General features: G+C 34.5%; 3 protein-coding genes across 3 annotated transcripts; 2 read left to right on the top strand and 1 right to left on the bottom strand.

The window, feature by feature from the left end:
- Positions 1-11,743: 11,743 nt before the first annotated feature.
- On the top strand, positions 11,744-11,898 carry BDBG_17829 (uncharacterized protein; the record flags this gene model as incomplete). The annotated part of the gene is made up of 1 exon (XM_031725464.1): positions 11,744-11,898. A coding segment is annotated over one exon (153 nt), but the record flags the coding sequence as incomplete, so codon positions are not given.
- Positions 11,899-12,148: 250 nt separating this feature from the next.
- Positions 12,149-13,159, top strand: BDBG_08656 (uncharacterized protein; the record flags this gene model as incomplete). The annotated part of the gene is made up of 3 exons (XM_002620925.2): positions 12,149-12,370; positions 12,455-12,763; positions 12,848-13,159. Coding segments are annotated over 3 exons (843 nt in total), but the record flags the coding sequence as incomplete, so codon positions are not given.
- An 861-nt stretch (positions 13,160-14,020) lies between these two features.
- BDBG_08655 (uncharacterized protein) lies at positions 14,021-14,458 on the bottom strand (the record flags this gene model as incomplete). Its single annotated transcript, XM_002620924.1, has 1 exon — positions 14,021-14,458. The coding sequence occupies one exon, from the start codon at positions 14,456-14,458 to the stop codon at positions 14,021-14,023; it is 438 nt and encodes a 145-aa protein (XP_002620970.1).
- Positions 14,459-14,985: the final 527 nt, after the last annotated feature.

Below are 14,985 nucleotides of genomic sequence, written 5' to 3'. Positions count from 1 at the left end.
TTCTTACAATTGATGACTCTAATTATAAAGCCTGATGTGTTGATATGTTATCTGATATAAAAGTTATTAATGAAACTGACATTCTATTAAGAACTCAATGAGAATTCTCTTTTACATGTTATATTGATTCTGAGAAGTGGAAGATTCATTCAAAGTCTTCATATAAATGTATAATGTCAAGTCTTGTTAAAAATATTTGAATCACTATTGAAACCTTAGAAGCTGACAATGCTGCAACTCTGTGAGACAAGATCAATATTGAATATATAATATCACTGACTGAAGAATGAGTTAATGTCTTCAAGAAATTGACAAAATTATGACTCAAGAATAGTGATTATCTTACTTTTCAGAGATGTTTTCACTATCTTGTTATCTATCACAAGAAGCTCTGTCAGAGCACTGAAGATATATATCATGATCTTTTCCTCAACAATCTACAAGATTATCAAAGACTGTTTGTCAAGATACATTTGAATGAGCTTGTCTTCACTGATCAAGAACTCATTGTTAATATTGATATTGATAATTTAATGAAGTAACTGATCAATCATACATTTAAGAAGATCATCACTGAATAGAAAAAGCAGCCTCAGGCTGATTCTATGACTGTGAAAAAGAACAAGAACAAAGATGAGAATAAAAGCACATCTGTATGAAAGTGCACTCACTGCAAAAGATATGAGTATACTGTTGACAGATGTTTCATCTTACACTCTGATAAAAAGAAAAAGAAGATGAACAAGAAGAATGATGATAAGAAGAAAGAGAAGAAGAATGACTTAATAAGTTCTCAATCAGCAGCAAATGCAGCTCTTACAAAAATTAAGTTCTATTTCTCTTGCACAGTCACCAGAAAACCATTCTCTAGATCTTGATATTTGAACATATGTCTAAGTCTGAATATGACAGATGAGCTTCATTCTTTTTCAAACATCAAATCTTTTAATGATAACATCTCTCTTGATTCTGCAACTGAGAGAACTGAGTTTGTCAAGAAGATTGAAACTGTTATCTTGAAGATTGAGAGTGATGATGTTAACTTGTAGAATCTTCACTATATTTTTAATATTACAGTTAATCTGCTCTTATTTGCAAAGCTTAAAGATCAGAGATTCTAATTTACATTATCTTTTACTATTCTCTTATTTTTCATTTGCAGAGCTCTGAATAGCATTATTTTTCATACATTTCAGATCACTCAGAATAACATGTATAAGATTAATGAATAAGAGTTTAATGAGAATCTCAATCATCTGAACAAGGCAGTTAAGTATATTGCAATGATGTCTTATGAGTATGATTTTGACTGAAAAGTTGATCTTTCTGTGACTGCTGTCACTAATGTTAATAACATTGATTCTACAGTTCTGAATACAGGTCTCAAGAATACAAGAATATCAAAGACTCTTTTGAATTGATATTACAATCTCAGTCACATGCACACTGATACTATAATTGCTATGATCAAGGATTCTCATACTGAAGTCATAATTAAAGATTCTAAGACTAAGTTCTTTTGTGAAGAATGTGTTAAGACAGATATGATATGAGATTATTCAAAAACACTGATGTCTAGATCTATTTGACTCATTGAGAAGATTCATATTCATCTTGTAGACAGTGAATGTACATTGAAAGACCTCTCTGATCATCTCTTAGAGTCTTATCAGAAAATTAAATACTGAATACTTATCATCTGTGATGCAACTCAATATCATTGAGTATATTTTTTAAAGTTCAAGAATGAGGCTGTTCAATACTTTGAGTTGTAGCTCAGATTCATGAATAATCTCAAGTATACAGATCCTGCTTTTCTACAGACTGATATTGATAATGTTTTCCGATTCACATGTATGCACACAGTTATGAATTTGTACAGTATCAAATGAGAATCAACAGCATCACATTCATCACACCAGAATGGTGTTTCTGAATGTGGAATTCACACTATCATGAGATGAGTTAGAGCTGCTCTTTTGCAAGGTAATCTTTCTAAGAAGTTCTGAGCATATGTTCTAGAGACAGTGATTATAATAATCAATAATACTTTCACATCTACAGTTCTTTACAACTTAAAATTTTAGCTCTCTATCACAGAGACTTCTGTGATTTTAAGTTCACATAAGATTTCTTGATGTGCAGTTACAAATACTTCACTGAATGTGAGGCATTTTCACTGATTGAGTGCAGAGGTTTTTGTTCACTTGTATGAATCTCAGAAGCTCGCGGATAAGCTTTCTTCATATGCTGATTTCTATCATATCATTGAATTCAGTGGCACATCAATATATCATCTATGATATTCTGAATCTGACAAGAATATTGTCAGTAGCAATGTGAGATTCTCAATCACTGAAAAACCGGTTGTTACATCTGTGAAACTCATTAATTATGTTGTCAAACTGAAACCTGACATTTATCTGATTGATGATGAAGATGCTTCTGACATTGATGATCTGAATTCTACATGATTGCAGCCCGCGAAATCGCTGGCTACATATATTATTATTATTATTATTATTCTTCAATTATAGATGTATGCAGTCAGAGACTATGACATCTACCGGAGAACTTTTAGTTCTCAGGGTTTTTACTATATCTGTAAAGTTAACTATTATACATTCATCAATTTCAGATATGCAAAATCAGAAAATTCCAGCTCAGAATATAAAAACTGTTTATAAATTACAGTATTTTAACATCTTCTGATACTTTGAAATCGTTTGACAAGATTATAACAAAAGAAAAGAGAACACAGTCTTAAAGATAGACACATTAAATAGATAGATAGAAAAGAATTGAAAGAAAAAGGTAAAGAGAGACTGTAACAAAACAAATTATTAAAAGATAGTATATAGCTGTTTTAATAGACTATATCTGATTGATTTCCTCCTCTTCATATTCAGATATTTCTGAATTTGATCATTTTCTTATAGCTGCTTGAGTTTCTGATAGAAAGTCTATTAAGTATTTAATTCCTGTCTCAGTTGAGAATAAGAATCTCATATTTAATTGATTTAGATCATACTTCTCTTTCAATCTGACTCTGAGACTATTGTATAATGTACAGTGCATTATAATATACTCAGAATTCTCATTTACATTGCAGAATAAGCATTTTATTGAATCAAAGCTATCATCAAATCTTTGTATATAAGATTTGAAATAGTCATGTTCTAGTTTCAGCTGTATTATAGATGAGAATATTTTCTTTTTACATTTAATTGAACAGGATTTTCACTTAGGTTTTGTTTCAAATCTTGAATAATGTATACTGTTCTTTTATTTCTGTCAGCTTTCATTTCACTGATCTAAACAAGATTCTTTTATTTTTCTCTTTATAAAAGATCAGAACACAATTTTTTGAATAGATCTGCTTAATTCTGAACTCTTTTTTACAGCTGAATCAGTCAATTCATTGTCATAAATATTCATATGAGCAGGAACTCAGTGCAGATGAATTATCAGCTTTGATATTCTTCTCTTTTGAATTTTTAAAACAGAGTTTAAGATCAGTTCAAGATTCATTTGATCATTATGAATCTGACTATTTCTAAGTCTTTTTAAAGCAGCTTGACTATCAGAGAATATTCATATCTCTTTCAAACTATTTCCTCTTTTATGAGATTTTATTTTCATGAGTTTGAAAGCTTTCACTATTGCAAATAGTTCAGCATCAAAGACATCAGATTCACAGCCTAAATTTCAGAAATCTGAGATAAAATTGATATTATCTTCAGTATAAACAATGTCTGTATCTAATCTACTCAAATTCTCATTTTTGAAGCTATCTGAATAAATCAGAATAGAGTCTTCTATATTAATTGTAGAAATTCTCTTCAAATGCTGTTCATATTCTTTCTTCTTAGATAGTTCACTTATTTATAGGTCTATAAGAGATTCAAGCTTTTCTCTTCAGAGAGATATCTTCTCATGATCAACTTTTTCAACATTTAAAGAAGAAAATTGATTTTTAATCAGTGAGCATAGTCTGTACAGTTGAGAAGGCATTTTCTTTGAAGAATTATTTTCATTTCAATCAAGAAATCTATTTCAATCCAGTTCATTTCCAGAGTTAATTGATGGAAATGAAGAAGAGACTCTTTCTCTGATTATATGATTTAAGCTCATCTTTATAACTCTCAGAGCATAGTTCATACAGGCCTTTTCAAATCTAATAGCAGAAGGGGGAATTGAAGCTTCAATTTCCATTGCTTTAATAGAAAATGATTTGAATGCTTTCAGAACTGACTACATATACTTTGCGCTCTGTTACAGATAATCTTCTGAAGTTCTACAAGAATACCACATCTCAGTCAGAGAGAATAGAAGAGTATTAAAAGAAGTTTATACAACATGAGATTACTGACCTGAAGAGATGTAATACATGAAGCTTAATCTCTAGATCTGATATCTTAAGCAATGAACTAATTACTCTGAGCTGTTGAGTATTTCTTAAGAAAGATAGACTCACAGATCTAAATGCTGATTCTGATGATATTCTTAAGAAATCATGTTAAGTAATTTGTGATAACTGACTTAAGAAGAATTCTAGAGAAGAGATCTACACTTCTGTCATCACTGATACTGTCAATCATATTCCTTTTATAATAGCAGCACTATACAGTTGAATACTCTGTTAAGTGAATACAGTAATAGTATATCTGCATGAGCAGCTCACTAAGAAGATCTATATAAGATAACTCACTGATTTTGAGACAGGTTCACTGAAAACACTTATCTGGGTGATTAAGAATAGTTTATACAGTCTGAACTCTGCAGTGAAGATCTGATATAATTATTTAACAGCTCTGTTGTGGCGGGCTGCGCCCCGATCAATCATATACACTATTTTCATTACACTTCACAGATTTCAATCACTTCATTCTCGAATGCGTACACTCTGATTCTCAGTCATTCTCAATCACTGATTCTCAGTCACTATAAACATGTGTATATTCTTCCGCTCTGAAGCTCCACCGCATACATCATCACATACATATATAAATATTCATCTTAATCATCAATTCTCACACTTTCTCTTTCTTTCCTTCTCTAATATTTTTATCTTTGTTATATAAGACCTATCAATATTATACTAATATATTCAGCATAGGCCTCTTACACTATAAAAACATTCATTGTCTCCTCATTAGAAATGATTATTCATCAAGAGATATTCAAACATGTAACAATGTATAAGAAAGAGAAAACACAGTTAAGTGGACACTGAGTTCTCAGATAGAAGCTTGCTCACCAGTCGCTCTGGCCCCGCAATAAAGATCTTACAAGAGAATGTCAGCGAAAGACCCGAGAGTTCTGACACTCAGACATGTGATGCCACAGTGGCTCCGAGCAATGTTGAAATTACAACAGCAACAGATAGCAGACATGCACGCGACTCAACAACTTCAATATGAAGAGATTCAATGATTAACTCATGCAATTCCAACATCTACAGAACTGAATATAAAAGCACTGAAAGAACACTTGAGTGCTTCTGCATATTTTGATACTTTCAACCTCACTCTCTACTCATCATGAAGGATGGAAATGCTCGCGAAACTGAGTGTAGATGAAGATGTCATCAGTTTATTAATCAATCAAGATTGATATATCAATGAACAATTGAAAGATCATGTGAAACAGAAGTTTCATTCATGAATGAAAGCATGTGAATCAGTGTTATGAACATCTGACAACATTATAAAATATCTTGATATTCTGTTTCAAGACACTGCTATGTAACAGAAAGTATTAAATTAATTACAGAGTACTTAACAGAGAAATACTTCTCTTACAACATTCATTTCTAACTTCAACACCAAGATTCTAGAAGCAGATGATCAATCTTGAAAGAATTGAATGAAGATTAGTATACTTAAGAAGACATTAACTTTTAAACTCTTACAGACTCTTGTAAATGTAGATAAAGATCAGACTTATAAAGACTTCTGTACACAGCTTCAGACAATGAATGATTATCTTATCAAGCTCAAGAATATACAGAACAGTGATAGAAGATATTACATCTCAGTAACTTATACACCTGCATCAAGAAATAACAATGATGCAGATGTTATAAATTGAGTAGACTTAAATATCTACATATAAGTAAGAATCTTCACTGTCTGAACAGACTTCTGAGTCTCTGAAATCACTTCTGAAGAAGTCACTGATTAATATTAACATGAAGTGTGTATCAACTGTAATTAATCAGAACACATTGCTTTCAACTGTCAATCAATCTATATATCTTCATACTTGAGAGAAAGATCAGTGTCTTCTTATTTAAAGAATAAATCAGTGTCTGTTCACATCAATCATGTTACATTAGAGAAAGATTCAGAAGATAACTATAAGAATGTCTCAGTAAAATAGAAAAAAGATTAACTTCTGTTCAAATTTATAAACAGAAGCTTGAAGAGATCAGATGATAATAATTTAAAGAGAAGATAATAATAAATACAATTTTTATATCTACTGTGATTGATAACATGTATAATATGAAAGCCATAATAGACAGCAATCTATATTACTATGCAATGATAAAATCTTCAGTTGTAAGATATCATAATCTTCAGTGTATTTATTTATCAAAACCTCAACTTCTCACAGAATTTGATGATTCAAAAGATATTTATATCTATTATATAATGAAGCTGATTATAGATGTGAGAGAACATCAATGTAAAAATATCTATGTATATGAAGTTGATAATCTTGATTACAATCTTATATTAGAACTTGTCTGACTATCTGAATAAGGTATCTTATTAAATGCTTAAAACAGAAGCTTGATATTCTCTAACAATGATAGAATTCACAAAGATAATATTCACAAGACTATTGATCTGACACAGATATATGTCAATATCTATAAAATACTCAGAAAGAGAAGTTGCTGAAAGAATTACTGATAGCAGAATTATATATCAATCTATTTCATCAGTCTGACTGATATTAAAAAGACTCTAGAAAAATTATTTCATATTATAATAACAGATTCTCATATAAAACTCTCTTAATAATATCATAAATATCTATATATCTTTTAATAAGATAATATTATAAACATACTTCTCTTATAAGATTTCAGAGTGAATCACAGTATTAAGTTAGAGAAAAAGAATGATAAGAACTCTGAATTATTATGAAGCTCTCTTTATAATATATTCTGAGATGCACTTCTTCTTCTTTAAAAGACACTCAATGATCTGATAAATAAAGAATTTATATGTATTAGTAACTCTTTCACTACAGCTTCTATTCTCTTTGCAAAGAAATCAGATAAAGAACTCTGATTCTGTGTGAACTACTGAGATCTGAACAGATTGATAAAGAAAGATTGATATTTCTTATCTCTTATCAATGAAACTCTAGCACAGATCAGATAAGCTTAATGATTTATAAAACTAGATATCATTACTGTATTTCATAAGATTTATATCACTGAAGAAGATGAATGACTTACAGCATTTCAAACATGTTATAATCTCTTTGAATGAATAGTCACACTCTTTGAACTAGCTAACACTCTCAGTACATTTCAGAAGTATATCAACTGAGTACTCTGAGATTTTCTTAATAAGTTTGTATCTGCTTATCTAGATGACATTCTTATCTTCACTGATGAATTCAGAAAAGAATATTAAGAGTATATGTGAAAGATATTATAACAGCTATAAGAAGCAGAACTACTGATAGATATTGATAAGTGTGATTTTGAAGTCAAGAGTATCAAGTATCTGAGTTTTATTATAGAAGCTGATAAGGAAATTCAAATGAATTCTGAGAAAGTCTCTGCTATTCTTGAATGAGAAGCTCTGTATACTGTAAAAGATGTATGAAGCTTCATTAGATTTGCTAACTTCTATCAGTGATTTATAAAAAACTTCTCAGATATTATAAGATCACTTACTGATCTTACTAAGAAAGACTCAGTATTTTAATAATCAGTGAATACTGAAGCTGCATTTATGCAGATAAAGAAGATTTTCATTAATACTTCTCTACTGATAATATTTGATTCTGATTGTAAAACAGTTGTTGAAGCTGATTTCTCTGACTATATAATAGAAGAAGTGATATTATAATATAATGATGAAGATGTTCTATAATTATATGTTTTCATATCTAAGAAACTGAGTCTCACTGAATACAATTATAAGATCTATGATAAGAAACTTCTCACAATTATACACTATTTAGAAGAATGAGACTCTGAACTCTGAAGTATCTCTGAATTTAAGATAGTCACAGATTATAAGAATCTCAAATACTTCATAACTATCTGTAAACTCACTGAATGACAGATGTGATAATCTGAGTTCTTAAGCTGCTTTCATTTTACAATACACTATCATTCTGATAGTCAGAACTCAATGACAGATGCTCTCTTATAATGAGAGTAAGATATATTATCTGATATAATAGATACTCACTAAATGAATCAAGAGCATCAGGTCTTGAATCTGAAGATACTAGTTAATCAAGATGAAACAGTTCATAGTACTATACATACTTCTCCAGTTAGAACTATCATTGATATCTTCACTTCTTCTACACTGAATGAACTGTGACATACAGCAGCTCAGATAGATGAACTTCTTCAGTCTCTCACTGACACAGTATATCAAGAAGCACTCTGATTTTCTCCAGAACTATGTATTAGAATTAATATCTCAGAATGTTCAATTGATGATAATAATACTCTACAATTCTGTGAATGACACTGAGTCTCTCACTCTGAACTCTTATGCACTCAGATAATACAAGAGATGCATGATTTGTATATAACAGATTATTCAGGTCATAAATAACTGTATAGAATGATCTCTCAAGAGTTCTACTGATCTGAGATATTAAACAGCATTAGATGCTTTGTCTGAAACTACAATCACTGTTCTTCTATTATCTCATGAAAGAACTGTAGAAAAGATCTATTAAAATCACTCAATATCTTTAATAGAATCTGATGAGATGTAGTAATTGACTTTACTATCAATTTATTTAAGAGTAAGAGTTATAGAAACATTCTGATCATTGTGAATCAACTGAGCAAAGATGTAATATTGAAATCTTGTAATAAGATAAATACTGAACAAGTTGCTGAAGCTTTTCTACAGAGCCTGTTCTATCAAATATATGAATTACTGAGATCTATAGTATCAGATTAAGACTGTCAATTTGTAAGCACTCTATGAACAAGAATCTGTCAAGTTCTCAAGATTACACACTATCTATCATCTGTCTATCACTCTAAGACTGATGATACATCAGAATAGATAATTCAGACTGTGAAGAATTATCTCTGTAAGTTCTGCAATCACTTATAAGATGATTGATATAATCTTCTTCTACATGCAGAGGTTGCTATCAACAGTCAAGATACTGTTTCAACAGATGTAAGCTCATTCTTTCTTATACATGAATATTATATGAAAGTGTTGAATCTTCTAGAGACTACACAGTTCACACCAGATTTCTGCAGTTTAATTTAGATCACTGATAATATAGTAACAAAGCTCTGAGATGCCTGTGATTAAGCAGAGATCTTCATGATAACTGTGAAATAAGATTAAGAGAATCAAATCAATGTTCACTGAGATATCACTGAATAATATAAGATAGAAGATCTGATATGATTGAATCTTAAGAATATACAAATCACATGTTCATCTTGTACACTAGATTACTGTCATACTAAGTATAAAGTGATAGAAGTTCTAGATAGTCATAACTACTGTCTTAACATATTATCAGAAATTCATGATGTATTTCATACAAGCTTGCTTCATCATACTGTCATCAATTCATTCTCTTCTCAACTGACTTCTGACTGACAGTCATCAGACATCATAGAAGAAGATAATGAGCTTGAGTGAAAGATTGAGAATATTCTTAATAAGAGGCTCTGTGACTGCAGTCAGTAATATCTTGTGAAATGAGTCAGCTATAATTAACTGATCTGAACTCTGAGTTCTGTGTTATCTGAAACAGTGACTCTTGACTGATGAGAACTGCTTCTGAAAGAGAAGACTAATGTGACAGGCTGTGTCTGATCAATTATATAGACTATTTTATTACACTTTACAGATTTCAATCACTTCATTCTTTAATATGTATGCTCTGATTCTCAGTCATTCTCAATTGCTGATTCTCAGTCACTACAAATGCATGTATATTCTTCCGCCTTAAAGCTCCACCGTGTACACCATCACATATATGTATAAATATTCATCTTAATTACTGATTCTCACACTTTCTCTTTCTTTTCTTCTCTAACATTTTTATCTTTGTTATATAAGACTTATCAATATTATACTAATCTATTCGGCGTAGGCCTCTTACATCTGTTAAGTGATCTTGAATTTACAATCAGTGTCTATAATCTGACACTCTGATATTATATATTCAGATGTCATCTCTATATAATAATCTATATTAATAATCTTAACATCATATATGAAGTTTCTGAGAATGCTGATTGACTAGTAAGTATACTCAGTGAGAAATTGAAAGTCAAGAATCTATATCAACTGACTAAGTATTTGAGTATAAAAGTCAATTATTCTGATAAAGAAATTAATTTAATATATTATCAATATATTAAATGTCTTATTAAAGATTTCTATCTTGATAATACAGCTGTTATTAAAATATCAATAGAGAATGAATTCTGTATTAATGATTTCTCTATATCTGAGAAAGTGACTGATTTCATAATTCAGTGATATCAATATAATGTGAATTACTTACAATATCTTACAGTTAAAACACATTCTGATATTACTTATACTATCTTACTACTTACTTAACAGAACATTGATTTAACATCTCAATGTTAAAAGACTCTATTATATATTATATATTATTTAAAAGAGATCATGAATCTGAGTATTTTCTACAGATATAATCTGTATAAAAGATCTGTTTCTACTGATTCTTTCATTTCTCTTAATTTCTCTGATAATTTCTACCTACTCTTCAGCTACTCAGATTCTGATTGAGTCAGTCTCTTGAATAATAATAGAAAATCAATATTCAGCTATATTTTTAAGCTTACAGATAGTCTGATTTCATGATATTCAGTAAAACAATCTTGTATATCTCTAAGTTTTAATGAGACTGAATATGTGACTCTCAGTAAGAGAGTCTATGAAGTAATATAAATCTGAAATTTCATAATTAAGCTTGACTTCATTACTACATCTCTGATACAGATTCTCACTAATAATAAGAGTACTATAAATCTTACAAAGATAACAGTTATTACAGTCTGAAGTAAGCATATTAATATATATTTTTATTTTTCATATTGACAGTTGAATCAGAGAGTCATTGATTTAGAATATATTCTCACTACTTAGATAATAGTGAATAAACTCACTAAATCTCTAAACACTGTGATATTTATATGATTCATGATTTTACTAGGCCTTACAGATGTAAGAGTTGAGAATGTTTAATTTTACATTTGTATTTGGTTTTGACAGACTATCTTGATGATTTGGGTGTTTTTGTATGTGATTCTTGTTATCTTGAGAGGGGGTGTTGGCCGTTACGGCTGTTGCGGTTAGTGATCCCACTGGATCACGTGACCCACCACTATATTATGTTCTTGTAGATAGATCTATCAATACAACCTTCAACTATCCTACACAATTTGCTTCGCTTCGCTCCGCAAATAACATAAGAGATCACGTGCAGGCGGAGCGATCGCTAGGACAACGCCACCATGGCGGCCGCCGCTACAGATGGATGGGATTATCCGAAGGGAAGTGATGGGCCGCTTGGAGCGGCCACAGGGCTTGGCGCGGCCACGGGCGTGACATTCGGCGACGGTGTCGCCGAATGGCATGCTGGAACAACCATAACCCGGTCGATTTTCCGGTATGGTTTTCTGAAGTGAGGCGTGACATTAGTCGGTCCGGTCCAACAACAAAGATCGTCAGGCGATGTTATATCATTTGCAATCTCTCAGGAGTCCATCTTGTTGTCCTCTCAACATTTCTCTGTCTGCGCTCTGACTGGCTCTTCGTGCTCTTAGACATTTGTCAATATGGGTGACCCCTCCGCATCCCCACCCACGACGGTTCCCTTTTTCCATCTAGACGATTGCCATGCTCGCCGGGTGCTCCAGGCGCTTCACTGCATTCTCGCGACAGAGGTTGCGGAGCAGTCATTTGGCATGCTCATAGATGGCCGACTGACCATGAAAGCCTTGAGGGCATGCAGACGCATCCGCCTTAGTGAAGACTATGACGAGATAGCGAAGTATACTGGTCCGAGCCAGGACACCATATCCATGTTTCGCTCTCTACGAGAACAGTTTGATCTGTCACACGTACTAATAAAGGCATCTGTATGTTATGTGTTCCCGTAAACCGACACAGTCGCCCTGATTCCATCGTCCACTTAATGAAATACATTCCTAACCGTCTCCAAGTCCGCCGAGAGGTTCCAGCGCTCTACTGTGCAGCCATCGTCTGCGGATTTTCAGCGTGGTCTCCTCGACCTGGTTGTTTCGATGGTCCATGACCTTGCCGTCAGCATTTTTGAAGAACTTCACCGGTCCAAGTACCAGAACACACCTCATCAAGGCCCCGAACGACCTCTGCTTCCGGACTTCCGACATCCAAAATACCTCCAGTCTTATTTGTATCCGCACGGGCCGATTGAGCTTGTCGGCTACTGGATGGAAACAAGGTTGTTTGGGGGAGTGGTTGTTTTTGAACATGGGAATCCCCCAGGTGAGGTCAGTATAAATCCCCATCCCTCGCCAGTATTTCTGTGTATCCTGTAAACTTGTTCAAAAGTACCTTATTTTAACCGAACGCAGCCTGGAGCTCCCTGGATCCATTTCCCTTATGAGGGAATCATGCGGATGTCCGACAAGCAACTTGATGCTTTCACACAACTTGCTTTTACAACATGCCCCGTGTCCGACGCTGCAGCAGCGAGCGATCTTCTACCATTTAAAGCCGAACCGGATGTACAATATGTTGATTCATTTGATGCTTACGAATTTGGCTTGTTTAGAAACTGCTTTGAGCACAATCCACCTCCAAACATCAGTCGATTTAGTTGTACTGCCATGGGGAGGAATGTCACATACCCAGACTGGGTGCGTGAGTATCTCAAGAAGTCATGATTCCTGATGATGGCGGTTCAAGTCTTCTTCATAATTGCAGTCCCTTTCATTTCTATTACATTCCTTTTTTATTTGTATCGCTGTCGCTGGCCAACTGCACATTCGCTCTTTTTTCCCAAAGGCTCTTTGTGTTTGACAGTGCGCGTATCAGATACTTAGGCCTCGGGCCTCCTGTTGTGGTGTGTAGTCTTGGTTTTCAATTTGCTTGCTGAGCTATGTTTCCTTATTTCCGAATCATCTCTCAGTCACTGGTATCCTCTTTGACATCAACACATAACGCGAAGGGCATGGAAGGAAACAGCAGGCAGAGAGACCAAAGAAGTCCTGAATGTAGATTGATCTTTGTTTAGTTAACTAGGTGCTTTCAAGCCTCTATTTATCAATGATGTCCTCCAATTAGGTTCCCCCTCACATGAGGCAAATTGGCACATCATTGAGGCGTTCTCCCATGTGTTATTATTAATTACACACCTCTGTGTGTACTCTTTCCGCACAGTGGAGTGAACATCCCGTAATATCATGACGGACTACTATCAGTCATGGTCCCGCATGGCCGGAAAACCCAGCGAGGGGGTCGGGTGTAGGTGTGCGAGAAATGCGAACCAACGCTATCTGTCAAACATCGAGTTCACCGAGCTGTTCAGGATTGCTCCTGAGCTCAGAGCAACTTCAATCGAGTGGAAGGCGAGCTATCTCAGAATGTATCCAGAGGAAGTAAAAGTCATAACAAGGTTTCCGTAGGTGAATCTGCGGAAGGGAGGTCTTACGGAGGAGTTATTCTTCTTTCCAGGCCTTTTGGGGTCAACATATATAATTATTGAGGTCAGACAGTCGGCGGTGAACTTTTAGCCAACGCCAGTTTCAGTAAACCGTTGGCAGCAGTTTTACGTCCTGACTTATGCCTCCATGCACCCTTTGACTCCAGGCATCCTCGCCCTCCGGGCACCTCTTGACTCCCCGTATCGTCCGTCGGCTTAGTTCTTGATGCTTTGTCGTTTGTCCTCGATTTCGATTTCGCTCGTGGGTTGATCGGTGTACCACAACTCCAAATCGGGGGCTGCCCATCTTTTTCCGGCTTCCCAGGTCCTGGAGCCACCCCCTCATTCTTGCTGGCGGCGTCTTTGGAGATATCACGCTGGAAGCAGATGATGTACCCATTTTTGTTGTTCCCACCCCAATGACCTTGACACCTTCAGTTGACATGTTTTTCTGCAGGGCATCTGTCACCGGAGCCTTGACTTCTTTCACTGGGAGGTACCTTGCCAGGGGTTCTTCGATGTGTATGCGGTTGGGATGCATAGCGGGGGGTCTCTCCGGTTATCTTTCTGTTGGGGGTCCCGCTGTAGGCTACTGGGGCAAAAGAGCTCGATCACCACCAGCGCCTGCTGGTAGAAGGGCCGACCAACCGCGGGACCCCCAACACCCCCCCTCGGACCAGCTACCACAGAGTACAGTACTTCCTCTCAGTGGCTCCCTTCAGTGGCCTCCCCACAATGGCTCCTTTTTAATAGTGGACTCAGTCAGTCCTAGGGCTCATGGGACTTCTAGAGCACACTCCTGAAATGTCTCTTGACACTGTTAAAATGTCCAGGTTATTTGTTAGGAATTTTTAAGTTCATTCTGGGATTGAATCCATGCATGTTGACCATAGTGGGGCTCATGCTTAACGGGCTCATAACCTGTAGGCTACTGGGACAAAAGAGCTCGGTCACCACCAGTGCCTGCTGGTAGAAGGGCCGACCAACCGCGGGACCCCCAACACTTTCGTGGCTGTAGGTTTTGCGGCGGTTAGATAATGTGGGGTGGCCGGTGGTCTATTGCCGGAG

The sequence above is a fragment of the Blastomyces gilchristii genome, assembly GCF_000003855.2.
Source record: "Blastomyces gilchristii SLH14081 genomic scaffold supercont1.26, whole genome shotgun sequence".
Taxonomy (NCBI): domain Eukaryota; kingdom Fungi; phylum Ascomycota; class Eurotiomycetes; order Onygenales; family Ajellomycetaceae; genus Blastomyces; species Blastomyces gilchristii.
Note: the sequence above shows the minus strand (reverse complement) of the source record. Positions and strands in the feature narration are given on the sequence as shown.